Source organism: Ascaphus truei, chromosome 18 (assembly GCF_040206685.1).
Source record: "Ascaphus truei isolate aAscTru1 chromosome 18, aAscTru1.hap1, whole genome shotgun sequence".
NCBI lineage: Eukaryota > Metazoa > Chordata > Amphibia > Anura > Ascaphidae > Ascaphus > Ascaphus truei.
Window position 1 is genome coordinate 8951968 of NC_134500.1, and position 14466 is coordinate 8966433.

The 14466-nt window shown below is 49.5% G+C and overlaps 1 protein-coding gene and 1 long non-coding RNA gene across 2 annotated transcripts in view; one reads left to right on the forward strand and one right to left on the reverse strand.

Moving 5' to 3' along the window:
* The window catches only part of LOC142469254 (uncharacterized), a 31376-nt gene extending 27234 nt beyond the window's left edge, over positions 1 to 4142 (reverse strand). The window contains exons 1-2 of the long non-coding RNA XR_012789000.1: positions 3992 to 4142; positions 282 to 421 (exon numbers count right to left, since the gene is read on the reverse strand). This is a non-coding gene — a long non-coding RNA (uncharacterized LOC142469254). The remainder of the gene's footprint in view (positions 1 to 281; positions 422 to 3991) is intronic.
* Positions 4143 to 4311: 169 nt separating this feature from the next.
* The window catches only part of SMAD3 (SMAD family member 3), a 52953-nt gene continuing 42798 nt past the window's right edge, over positions 4312 to 14466 (forward strand). Inside the window, exon 1 of the mRNA XM_075575388.1 lies at positions 4312 to 5027. Coding sequence (XP_075431503.1) covers positions 4822 to 5027 — 206 coding nt within the window. The 5' untranslated portion in view covers positions 4312 to 4821. The remainder of the gene's footprint in view (positions 5028 to 14466) is intronic.

The window sequence follows — 14466 nt, forward strand, 5'->3', positions numbered from 1 at the left end:
CAGAGTGATATATTCATACGCAGAGCAAAACAATAATATGCAGAGCAATATATTCATATGCAGAGGAAAATAACATGCAGGGCGATATTCTCATGCAGAGCAAAAGAATAACATGCAGAGCGATATTCACACGCAGAGCGATTATATTAAGAAATAAGTTCCCCCAACATACATTTCCCCCCTTCCCATTTGCTTGTTACATGTGTAGGAAGCAGGGGGTCTCTGCAGTTGAACTGCTTTAATTTCAGCTCCGGGGACCCTCTGCTTTTGGGGATACTTACCAGGGAAAATGCAGGCCGGTTTTAAATCCCCTGCGTCACGCGGGGCTGAGCGGAAGCCATGACATCAACCGTTGCGTCTTCCTATTGGCTGGCCAGACGCTTGGGATTTAAATCTCCATGAAATCATGGCATGCAGAGATCTAATACCATGCAGAGTAATATAATAACATTCAGAGTGTTATAACACACAGTTATATAACACGCAGAGCGATACAATAACATACAATGCGATGTAAACACAGAACGATAACAACATGCAGAAATATAACATGCAATGTAACAGTGATAACGACACGCAGAGCGATATAACGCGCAGAGTAATGTATACAGAGTAATATAACGACACGCAGAGCGATATAACACGCAGAGTAATGTATACAGAGTAATATAACGACACGCAGAACGATATAACACGCAGAGTAATGTATTCAGAGTAATATAACGACACGCAGAGCAATATAACGACACGCAGAGTAATATAACGACACGCAGGGAGGGGGCAGGGGATATGGGACAGGGGCGGGGCAGGGGGGAGGGGGCAGGGGATATGGGACAGGGGCGGGGCAGGGGGGAGGGGGCAGGGGATATGGGACAGGGGCGGGGCAGGGGATATGGGGCAGGGGATGGGATGGGGGGAATATGGGGCAGGGGATGGGATGGGGGGGATATGGGGCAGGGGATGGGATGGGGGGGGATATGGGGCAGGGGATGGGATGGGGGGGGATATGGGGCAGGGGATGGGATGGGGGGGGATATGGGGCAGGGGATGGGATGGGGGGGATATGGGGCAGGGGATGGGATGGGGGGATATGGGGCAGGAGATGGGATGGGGGGGATATGGGGCAGGGGATGGGGGGGGATATGGGGCAGGAGATGGGATATGGGGCAGGGGATGGGGGGATATGGGGCAGGGGATGGGGGGGGATATGGGGCAGGGGATGGGGGGGGATATGGGGCAGGGGATGGGGGGGGATATGGGGCAGGGGATGGGGGGGGATATGGGGCAGGGGATGGGGGGGGATATGGGGCAGGAGATGGGATGGGGGGGATATGGGGCAGGGGATGGGGGGGATATGGGGCAGGGGATGGGGGGGGATATGGGGCAGGAGATGGGATGGGGGGGATATGGGGCAGGGGATGGGATGGGGGGGGATATGGGGCAGGGGATGGGATTGGGGATATGGGGCAGGGGATGGGATTGGGGATATGGGGCAGGGGATGGGATGGGGGGATATGGGGCAGGGGATGGGATGGGGGGATATGGGGCAGGGGATGGGATGGGGGGATATGGGGCAGGGGATGGGGGGGATATGGGGCAGGGGATGGGGGGGATATGGGGCAGGGGATGGGGGGGATATGGGGCAGGGGATGGGGGGGATATGGGGCAGGGGATGGGGGGGATATGGGGCAGGGGATGGATGGGATATGGGGCAGGGGATGGGGGGATATGGGGCAGGGGATGGGGGGGATATGGGGCAGGGGATGGGGGGGATATGGGGCAGGGGATGGGGGGGATATGGGGCAGGGGATGGGATGGGGGGGATATGGGGCAGGGGATGGGATGGGGGGGATATGGGGCAGGGGATGGGATGGGGGGGATATGGGGCAGGGGATGGAATGGGGGATATGGGGCAGGGGATGGGATTGGGGATGGGATGGGGGGTGATATGGGGCAGGGGATGGGATGGGGGGGATATGGGGCAGGGGATGGGATGGGGGGTGATATGGGGCAGGGGGTGGGATGGGGGGTGATATGGGGCAGGGGATGGGATGGGGGGATATGGGGCAGGGGGGGGATATGGGGCAGGGGATGGGGGGATATGGGGCAGGGGATGGGATGGGGGATATGGGGCAGGGGATGGGATTGGGGATGGGATGGGGGGTGATATGGGGCAGGGGATGGGATGGGGGGGATATGGGGCAGGGGATGGGATGGGGGGTGATATGGGGCAGGGGATGGGATGGGGGGTGATATGGGGCAGGGGATGGGATGGGGGGATATGGGGCAGGGGGGGGATATGGGGCAGGGGGGGGATATGGGGCAGGGGATGGGGGGATATGGGGCAGGGGATGGGGGGATATGGGGCAGGGGATGGAGGGATATGGGGCAGGGGGGGGGATATGGGGCGGGGGATATGGGGCAGGGGGGGGGATATGGGGCAGGGGATGGGGGCGTGATATGGGACGGGATGGGGGGGGATATGGGACAGGGGATGGGGGGGGATATGGGACAGGGGATGGGATGGGGGGATATGGGACAGGGGAAGGATATGGGACAGGGGATATGGGACAGGGGATATAGGTTATGGGACTGGGGATATGGGACAGGGGATATAGGACAGGGGATATAGGACATGGGACAGGGAAGAGGGATATGGGACAGGGAAGAGGGATATGGGACAGGGAAGAGGGATATGGGACAGGGAAGAGGGATATGGGACAGGGAAGAGGGATATGGGACAGGGAAGAGAGATATGGGACAGGGGATGGGAGGGAGATGGGACAGGGGATGGGAGGGAGATGGGACAGAGGAGGGGTATGGGACAGGGGATATAGGATATGGGACAGGGGATATGGGACAGGGAAGGGGGATATGGGACAGGGAAGGGGGCTATGGGACAGGGGATATGGGACAGGGAAGGGGGATATGGGACGGGGCGTATGGGGCAGGGGATGGGATGGGTGGATATGGGACATGGGAGGGGTATGGGATATGGGACAGGGGACGAATATGGGACAGGGGATATAGGACAGGGAAGGGGGATATGGGACAGGGGATATAGGATATGGGACATGGGATGGGGGGATATGGGACAGGGGAGGGATATGGGACAGGGGAGGGATATGGGACAGGGGAGGGATATGGGACAGGGGAGGGATATGGGACGGGATGGGGGGGATATGGGGCAGGGGATGGGATGGGGGAGATATGGGGCAGGGGATGGGATGGGGGGGATATGGGGCAGGGGATGGGATGGGGGGATATGGGCAGGGGATGGGATGGGGGGGATATGGGACAGGGGATGGGGGCGTGATATGGGACAGGGGATGGGGGCGTGATATGGGACAGGGGATGGGGGGGATATGGGACAGGGGATGGGATGGGGGGATATGGGACAGGGGAGGGGATATAGGATATGGGACAGGGGATATAGGACAGGAAGGGGGATATGGGACAGGGGATATAGGATATGGGACAGGGAAGAGGGATATGGGACAGAGGATGGGGGGGATATGGGACAGAGGAGGGGTATGGGACAGGGGATATAGGATATGGGACAGGGAAGGGGGATATGGGACAGGGGGCGTATGGGGCAGGGGATGGGGGGATATGGGACATGGGAGGGGTATGGGATATGGGACAGGCGAGGGATATGGGACAGGGGATATAGGACAGGGAAGGGGGATGTGTGACAGGGGATATAGGATATGGGACATGGGATGGGGGGATATGGGACGGGGGGATATGGGACAGGGGATATAGGATATGGGACAGGGGAGGGGTATGGGATATGGGACAGGGGATATAGGATATGGGACAGGGGGGGTATGGGGCAGGGGATGGGATGGGGGGGATATGGGATGGGGGGATATGGGATGGGGGGATTTGGGACAGGGGAGGGATATGGGACAGGGGTGGGATATGGGACAGTGGTTGGTATGGCCACCTCGGGCGTGTTGAATAAACCGCTTAGAGAGTGAGCACTGACCGTTTGTCACTGGCCGCAGTGAAGTAAGTGTGTGTATCACTAGCAAGCGGTTGTGTCTGTGTGCTTGTGTTACATCCCGTAGGGCTGTGTGTGTCCCTGTGTGAGCCGCCACATTGTATCTCCCACACACTGACAGGGAGGCCGCGTCACCCGGCGGATGAATCTCTCACCTTACGTCAATCACTGGCCACGCCCCCAGCAGCCCCCCAGCCTCCTGTCGGCGGGGCTAGCTGGGTGTGGGCGGGGCTAGCGGGGTGTGGGCGGGGCTAGCGGGGTGTGGGCGGAACAGGCTGGGCGGGGGGACACGGCTCACAGTGTGGAGGGACGTGACGCGGCTCCGAGAGGGGGAAGAAAAGTTGTTGCAGAGGGAGAGAGAGTGAGGGTGTTAGAGAGAGGGAGTTAGGAGCAAGGAAAGAGACAGCTGCCTGAGTGACAGCAAGAGAAAGTGTGAGTGTGACCGGTGGGAAAGCGAGACGTGTGTGTGTGTGTGTGTGTGTTTATAATTTTGTGTGTGTTTATAATTTTGTGTGTGTTTATAATTTTGTGTGTGTGTTAATTTTGTGTGTTTATAATTTTGTGTGTGTGTGTGTGTGTGTTTATAATTTTGTGTGTGTGTGTGTTTATAATTTTGTGTGTGTGTTTATAATTGTGTGTGTGTGTGTGTGTGTGTGTGAGAAGAAGAGGGTAAGACTTTGACAAGGTGAGAGATGGTCACAGTGTAAGAGTGACATAACTGTTACATTGTGCCCCTCTCTCACCCTTTGCCCTACTCTCTCACCCACCTCTCCCCCTGCCCTCTTCCACCCCTCTCCTCCGGGGAGGGGGGCGCCATGTCATCCATCCTGCCCTTCACTCCCCCCATTGTCAAGAGGTTGTTGGGTTGGAAGAAAGGTGAGCAGAACGGGCAAGAGGAGAAATGGTGCGAGAAGGCGGTGAAAAGTCTGGTGAAAAAACTCAAGAAGACTGGGCAGCTGGACGAGCTGGAGAAAGCGCTGACCACGCAGAGTATCAGCACCAAGTGCATCACCATCCCCAGGTGAGGGAGCAAGAGACGGTTACCTGTCTACACCGTGCGCCATCATTCGTGTTGGCGCAGGGAGGAGCTGAATGATGGGCTCAGTCCTGGGGGGGATCTGTAATAATGGGGTGACTGGGAGAGCGAAACTCCCAGCACCCTGTCATTAACTTCTAATATATATACATCATATACGCATGCACACCCTGCAGGTAAATGTGACTGGGCCTGTCGCCTTTGTCGGTAAATTTGTCCCCTTTTTTATGGTTAGCGTGAAATGTAAGCAGCGTCTGGTACAGGTGACATGAGACTTGTAGTCGCATGAGTTATAGGGAGCTGGTGGAGTGATTGACACAGGTAAAGTAAAGTTGCTGAGAGAGCCGTAGTACAAATACATCCCTATAATAGGTGTGTAATTTGTTAGAACGCTTCCCATTGCTCCATAAGCCTCGTTCCCATAACGCCTCCATGTTACCGCTCTCTGTAACTGTTTTTATTGCTCCATATATGTAACGCTTCCTATAACTCCTCCTATTGCTCCATGTAACCGCTCCATTTAACTCTAATATTCTAAATGTCACAATTACATTTGCATGATGGTATGTTAAAATCACGTGGCTACACAACATGATGTGACCACAGTTAGCCAGATCTTCAGCGAGAGCTGTCCATGCAGACAAGTCCACGTTACAGAGCTGTCCTGCATAGTAAGGGCATGTGAGTACATGCATGGAGAGATCTGCATGGGGGGAGAGAGCTCCAGAGGCTTCCAGATACAAAGGTGGATAGAGCACATCAAAGGCCATCAAATGGTTTTGCTCCGAGTCGTAAACGTGGAATTTAGAGTTTCATTAACGTAGGAATATTCCACTGGAAGGAATTTCCAACCATTTGCTCCACACCGAACACCTCCTTATTCCGCCTTTATCTGTTACTGACGACTTCCACATCAGTAAAACAATTCCATTCTTCAGTCATTGGGGAAAGTTTCTGCAAAAAGGGCTTCAAGGTGACCCACTTCTGCTCCCGAGAGAAAACAAAATGTGTTGGTGGCACTGGAGGTGTTTTAATGTTTAAAGCCCCATCAAAATGTCAACCTTTCTCTTATCAGTAGATGGGGATCTGCAACATTCCTACATTTTGCAAAATAGTTGTCACCCAACAACACAAATCTCATCCATGAAACACATACATATAGTGAGATGTAAAGAAACAGACTTAAACTGATTCTCCCAATGGTCAACTCCCCTCTACCATGAGAGATTTAGCTAGTACAGTAACCCGACTTGACCCAAGATTTCAGGAGTCTCCAAGTCACTCTGGAAGACTTCACCAGTTGGACTTGAGGGCCTACCTGACTGACACAGGGCAAGCCAGGGGTTTCAACAGGTCCTCCGTGGTAGTCTGAGCCGGGTGGTTCGAGTCTGTGTCCACTTCTTGTGACTGTTGAAAAGTCACTATCTCCCTGTGCCTCACGCACCAAATTTAGATTGTAAGCTCTATGGGACAGGGATTCATTGTGTCTGCAAAATAATATGTACAGCCCTGCCGTCACTGTCGGTGATATATAATCACAATTATATTAAGTCAGTAAATTCAAAGCATTATGAGCCATATTTAGGAGTGGCTCAGTGAGTAAAGACACTGACTGCCACTGAGTGTGAAGCAGGGGAACCTGGTTCAATTCCCGGTGTCGGCTCCTTGTGACCTTGGGCAAGTCACTTTATCTCAGGCACCAAAAACATAGATTGTAAGCTCTACAGGGCAGGGACCTGTGTCTGTAAAATGTCTCTGTAAAGCGCTACGTAAAACTAGCAGCGCTATACAAGAACATATTATTATTATTATTATTATTATTATTATATTTACTAAGCAGTCTTTTGCCATGAGGCTTCTGACATGTGAACACTCCGAGGAATCCATTGACTTGGATAAGCTGGCATCTTCCAGCCCCGGATGGTGTCCGATGGGAGAAGACTGCTGGTAAACATGGACTTGTATGTCTCCCTGCTGCTGAAAGGTTTACGAAGAGTTGTGGGTCTCTCATGACCTTAGGTCAGTGGTTCTCAACGGCTGTCCTCAAAAACCCTCCCACCCCGATCAGTTTTGAAGGATGTCCCAGCATCAGCACAGGTGGCTCAGTCTTTGACTGGGCCACAGATTTGAGCCACCTGTGCTGAAGCTGGTATACCCTTCAAACGTGATCGGTTGGGAGGCTCTTGAGGACTGCCGTTGAGAACGCCTGTCGGGGATCCGCTTGCTCCTTTCCCCATCACAACAATGTGTTGAGCACGCAACGTTTATTTCACGGCTACCAAACTGGGGTTCATATCCACAAGAGTCTGCTAATGAATAGGAGTAAAGGTGTGCTAAAGCTTTGCACTATTTGGTGAATATGGACCTGCGTGTGTAATTTGGAGGAGCTCCCTGCTAGATCTAGCAGGGGAGCCTGGTTCAATTCCCGGTGTCGGCTCCTTGTGACCTTGGGCAAGTCACTTTATCTCCCTGTGCCTCAGGCACCAAAAACATAGATTGTAAGCTCCATGGGGCAGGAACCTGTGCCTGCAACATGTCTCTGTAGAGCGCTGCGTACAACCAGCAGCGCTATACAAGAACATGCTATTATTATCTATTCGGGGACAAAATGCTTCTACCATTTAACTTTTTTTTTTGCGGCAAGATGATTTTCGCGCCTGTGGTGCAAGAAACCTCCTTGTGACCTCATGACAAGTACCTAGCTTATGTGGTAGCTTGTGCTGTAGTCACAGTACAGAGCTTTTTTCCTTTTTCTTTTTAACCTATATTGCTGAACACAATAAACTGAACTTGTTAAACATATTCTTCCCAGCAAATGCAGATCAGCAGAATATATATATATTGTGTGTGTGTGTGTGTTTTGCCTCCAGAGGATTTAGCATAACAAGTTAGAGAGCTGTACTTTCACATGTTTAAATTCAGAATAATTGCAGCCTCGTTAAACCCCCCCCATCCTGCCATATCAGGTTGCAATCTAAGAGCCCCATTTCAATTAATGATAGCCATCTGTACATGTGGATTCCTGTATATGCAGATGTTAATCTCACCATGCTGAGGGGGTGACGAGCATTCTTTACCATGTGCTCGTTTATTGGATAGTAGCTTAGCAGTTTGAGCCTAAAAGGAAAGAAAATCAAGTCTCAATGCAGAATAATACACATGAACATCACCCAGGAATCATTCTATTGGAATGGGCCACTTGGGGGTTTTCTGTTCATTGTCAGACGTCCTGCGGGGAAGGGGTTAAGTGCTTCCCGTGGGGTTGAAGCACTGATGAATACAAATTATTATGGTATCATTCTGTAACTATACAAAGCCAGTGTATTTTCTGTTTGGTTTTTATATTTAAAATCCATTTCCTGCGCCTCCTATCTTGACTATGCGCTGTCATTGAAATGCCATGGCCAGCCTAATCCCCCTTTTCCCCAACCCTCTCCCAATCCACAGCCAGCAAACGACTGAAAATAGGGTAGTACAATCCAATGGGAGGGCCGACATCTTATTTGTGATCCACAGCAACGCATGATCTTGCAAAAGTGTTACTTGAGCATAGTCAGTGTTTCGTTTATACAAATCAGTCTGTAGAGGGTGACAGGACAGTGACAGGAAAGAGGGAGCGTGGGTATTATGCAAGTGATTACCTCCTGTTTTCACTGACTGCCCCCCAAAGATCGATCTTAAACAGGGTTGTGTGGCTGACTTGACTTTCTCCAACAGAAGCTTATTTCCAGGACCAAGGCAATAAATAGTTTCCCTCTGTAACCACAGACCATGTGACTTTGGAATCTGCACAGGGAGTGGTACACACACAGCCACTTCTGTATATAAGGAGCCAGAGTCTGAAAGAAAATGATATTTAATTCAGAGTTACCAAAGTCAGTGACATCTGGGGTATGAAGCAATATTTGAACTCGCTGTAACATAATGCATAGCATTGCGTTTCAGTCCCCTGCGAGCGGAAGCAATCCACCCACAAAATCAGCAAATATTTCTAACACAGGCCCCTGTCCCTGGGTGAGAGCGACAGCAAGGAGAGGCAAATTCAACAGCATCAGGGAACGAGAAGGCTTAGCATCACTGCGGAAAGCGTAGACATGTCTGTTACATTGTCCTATCACCAAAAACTGGGAGCCTCAGGTGACGTTTTACCCGGCTATCATTGCTGGATTAGTCATAGAGAATTCCTCTTCAGCCGGGGGATAGCTCGAGCCCCCAAAGGTTTATTTCGGGCTGCTGTGTTGTAAAATCCTGCATCTTTGTTTAAGTGGGACAATAAAGTGCTGATTTTAGTTTGGCGGACCTTTTCAGAAGAGTCGCGTGAACCCGCGCTCCACGCAGGAAGGCAGCCAGCTGTTTTTAAGTAGCTTCGTGTGTTTCTGCTGGGGGTTTTATTTAGCATTTCCCTCCATTCAGGAGAGCTTGCATGGATTCTGGGCACCAAATCCTCTCGTGTTCAATCAAATGAAAGGCGGAGCTGAATGCCGACCTCGCCGGGGCGGGGGCTCCAGACATTAGCGCAATTAGTCTGAAAATGCAATCACGGAGACTTTACAAAGTTCCAGTAAGAGAGGCCGGCTTAGTCGGGTATCACATGTCTGCAGAATAGTAACATTGTGCCCACCTGCCTCTGCATTAGAACCTCACCGGGAAGGGAGAGTAAGGTCGCGCTTATAGTGCCGGCGACGCGACGTCACCTGAAAACAAAAGCATTGTCGCCGTCGCAAGCGCTTATAGTATAGTAAGACTGTCGGCACATGTGACAGCCTCTGAACCAATCAATGGCCAGGTCGGCGAAAGTTAAATTATAACTTTCGCGGGTCGGTGACGTCGCCGTCACGCGCACTATAAGCGCGGCCCAAGTCACTGTGTAACCCACAGGTTTTCAGGATGTCCCTGCTGTAGTACAGTACTGATTGAGCCACCTGTGCTGAAGCAGGGACATCCTTAAAACCTGACCTGTTGGTGGTCCTTGAGGTCTGGAGTTGCCCACCCCTGGTGTAAACTCACCACTTTCCCCTTCATCTTAACCCTTTTGCTGCCACAAGGGTTACACTGCGCAGTTGGATTCCTTTTCATGTTCCCTGTGATGGTTCTAGCTGGCGGTTTTCCAAGCTTTGTGTAAGGGGAACCTGAACTCTTCATGGAGAGACCTGTAATAACAGTGCAACTCATTGTGGTTTTTTTCTTTCCACCAACACGTATTTAAGTCCTTCTTCAGCTTTCTTTGGTGTGACATGGAGGAGACTCTGGCTGAGAACACAAATGAGATGCATTATTGGTAGAGGGGACAAACGTTGATGTAGTGGTTATATAGATCGTATTCTGCGGTTCAGTACAGTGGGAGACAGTGATCAAAAATATGTATAATATAGTGGGGGGGGAGGTCATGTTGTATAGTGGGGGAAAGGTCGGGGTGGGTATAGTGAGACAGATGGGTGCAGTTGTTTATAGTGGTAGACAGTTGTGTAGTGCTGCAGATTGGTGGTGGGCAGCATGGTTGGGTAGAGTGGGGGAAGGTCAGTGTTTGGGTAGAGTGGGGTGAGAGGTTGGCGTCATTGGGTTGAGTGGGGGGAGAGGTTGGCGTGGATGGGTAGAGTGGGAAATGGGGGAGCAGTTGGATAGTGATGGTGGTCATTGTGGTTGGGTAGAGTGGGGGAGAGTGATCGATTTGATCAGAGTGTCGGACAGATCGACTTGGTTGGTAGAGTGGGGGACAGGTCTGTTTGGGTGGGTATAGTGGGAGACGGGTTAGGTTGGCTAGAGTGTTGATGGTGGTTGAGTAGAGTGTTGATGGTGGTTGAGTAGAGTGTTGATGGTGGTTGAGTAGAGTGTTGATGGTGGTTGAGTAGAGTGATGATGGTCGTTGTATATCATAGGGGAATTATAAATAAAGTTCCAAATCTCTTAAGTTTAAATACACAGTAGATATGTTTTTACCCCAACGTTAGCCTTACAACTAGAACATAGGATTTTTTGTAATTAATATTTTTAAGTTTACAGCTTGACGTGTTGCAAAATATATCCAAACTGCTTGTGCAAATAGTCATCCCTTCTATTTAAACACAGCTTAACATCAACAGACTTTAACAAATGTATACAGTTAGCATTAAATGTGATATTTTGGGGAATTTGTTAGTAATTTAATCCTAGGGTATAATACTTAATAATAGTAATGACTAATGTTGGTAAAAAAAAAACTAGAGAAAAGAAATTAAGGATACATAACACGCAGAATTGTCACATCGGGGATCCAATTAAAATGATTTTTTTTATTTTTTTTAAATATTGTTTTTGTAATGTAAACTTGTGGGTTCTATGAGAAACAAAATTAACAAGATTTAATGGACTGAACGACCATTAATTTTAATTTGTTAATTTATTAGTAGCATTTATGTGTATGTAACGGGAGGGTAATGCCATTATTCTGCTTGAAGTGCTCACTGATATAAGCAGCATCATGGCGCGCTTGATTTAAATTGAAATCAGATTTTATTCCCCTGTTGTTTTCTTTCCTAGTATGAAGTTGAATTAAATACTCTGGATTGCAGTGCAAACATCCCTTTTTCAGCTCCGCTCAGGAAGGGAACCCAATTAACTTTTGTGCTGCCTAACATTGATATAGTGCTGAACAAAATAATGTCCTGGACATGGTTATGTCCATCGGCAGAAACTGGTTTTACCAGCAGAGGTGCAAACAAAACAGGGGAAATGTGTAGGGCAGTGGTTTTTGACCTTTTTTTTTTTGGTTAAGGAAACGGATCATAAATATTGTGAAACTCTGCGAAACCCCAACCCTCTCTAATAGCGCGTCTGAGATCTGATGCATTGTAAGGAACCCCAACCCTCTCTAATAGCGCGTCTGAGATCAGATGCATTGTAAGGAACCCCAACCCTCTCTAATAGCATGTCCGAGATCAGATGCATTGTAAGGAACCCCAACCCTCTCTAACAGCGCGTCTGAGATCAGATGCATTGTAAGGAACCCCAACCCTCTCTAATAGTGCGTCTGAGATCAGATGTATTGTAATGAACCCCAACCCTCTCTAATAGCGTGCCTGAGATCAGATGCATTGTAAGGAGCCCCAACCCTCTCTAATAGCGCGCCTGAGATCAGATGCATTGTAAGGAACCCCAACCCTCTCTAATAGCGCGTGTGAGATCAGATGCATTGTAAGGATCCCCAACCCTCTCTAATCCTGCGTCAAATATCGGATGCATTGTAAGGAACCCCAATTCTCTCTAATAGCGCGTCTGAGATCAGATGCATTGTAAGGAACCCCAACCCTCTCTAATAGCGCGTCTGAAATCAGATGCATTGTAAGGAACCCCAACCCTCTCTAATAGCGCGTCTGAGATTAGATGCATTGTAAGGAACCCCAACCCTCTCTAATAGCATGTCCGAGATCAGATGCATTGTAAGGAACCCCAACCCTCTCTAACAGCGCGTCTGAGATCAGATGCATTGTAAGGAACCCCAACCCTCTCTAATAGTGCGTCTGAGATCAGATGTATTGTAATGAACCCCAACCCTCTCTAATAGCGTGCCTGAGATCAGATGCATTGTAAGGAGCCCCAACCCTCTCTAATAGCGCGCCTGAGATCAGATGCATTGTAAGGAACCCCAACCCTCTCTAATAGCGCGTGTGAGATCAGATGCATTGTAAGGATCCCCAACCCTCTCTAATCCTGCGTCAAATATCGGATGCATTGTAAGGAACCCCAATTCTCTCTAATAGCGCGTCTGAGATCAGATGCATTGTAAGGAACCCCAACCCTCTCTAATAGCGCGTCTGAAATCAGATGCATTGTAAGGAACCCCAACCCTCTCTAATAGCGCGTCTGAGATTAGATGCATTGTAAGGAACCCCAACCCTCTCTAATAGCGCGTCTGAAATCAGATGCATTGTAAGGAACCCCAACCCTCTCTAATAGCGCGTCTGAGATTAGATGCATTGTAAGGAACCCCAACCCTCTCTAATAGCGCGTCTGAGATCAGATACATTGTAAGGAACCCCAACCCTCTCTAATAGCGCGTCTGAGATCAGATACATTGTAAGGAGCCCCAATCCCGAGATGCACAACCTGACATACAGAGAACTGAAGCTGCAGTGGAAAACACTACTCCTTGGGTGGCCAATGCCAGTCCTCAAGGGCCACCAACAGTTGTCTGTATGTATGTATGTGTGTATGTCTTTATTTATATAGCGCCATTAATGTACATAGCGCGTCACAGCAGTAATACACGGGACAATCCATATAAATAACAAATAATACAAATAACAGGTCATGAGAATTAAGCGCTTCAGACAAAAGTAACATTCAGGAAGTGAAGTCTCTGCTCCGAAGAGCTTACAATCTAATTGTTAGGTAGCAAGAATGTACAGAGACCATAGGAGGGCATTCTGGTAAGTGCGTCTGCAGGGGGGCAAGCTTTATGTATCGTGTATAGTATTAGCCACAGTGCTACTCATATGCTTCTTTAAGCAAGTGTCTTAAGGTGGGTCTTAAAGATGGATAGAGAGGGTGCTAGTCTGGTACTGAGGGGAAGGGCATTCCAGAGGTGTGGGGCAGTCGGAGAGAAAGGTTTAAGGCGGGAGAGGGCTTTAGATACAAAGGGGGTAGAGAGAAGACATCCTTGAGAAGAACGCAAGAGTCTGGATGGTGCATAGCGAGAAATTAGGGCTGAGATGTAAGGAGGGGCAGTTTAGGGGGGGGGTCTTGAGGACTGGAGTTGAGAACCCCTGCTTTTAACCCATTATTATTTATTGTTAAAGGCAGTTTATACGTTTTTAACATTGCTTGCTGTGGGTAACTCTAAAATGCAACGTCTTCTGCAAAACGACTTTTCCTGAGCGATTTGGGCACGTGCCCTGTGGAATAGTGGTTACGGCACAGCTGCGGTATTTTATCCACTGATTTTTCAGATAACTAACTCGCAACCGCTTCACCTCCAGTGTAATTTTCTGCTCCAAACCCTGTGTACCTGCGCCGGTGCGACAAGAGAGCTATTGTTTGTAACGTTAAATACGGCAGGTTTTTAGTTTGAAATAAATATCTGCTCAGCGAGCCACGTTATCGTATTACCGCTGATGCGTGTCACCAGGTTTCGGAGCAGCAGAGACGCGCATATGGGACCGATCGAGGGAAAAAAATTGTTTATGAAGGAAAGATTGGATTTCTCCTAGTAATTCTGCTGAGGCGTTTTATTTTAGAAGGGGGAAGGTTCTTCTTTTTTTTTTTTTTTTTTAACTTGGCGCAGGAAGTTTACTTAAACTGATCACCTATAACGGCGAATGGTTGGAGGTTTTGGAGGAGGGTGAGATTTGGGGAATAAGTGACAGCCACGAGGGATATCAAATCTTTCCTTCATTGTCTTTTTATTCTTTGACCTGGTGAAGAAACTATAATGTCCCCAGGTTTATCT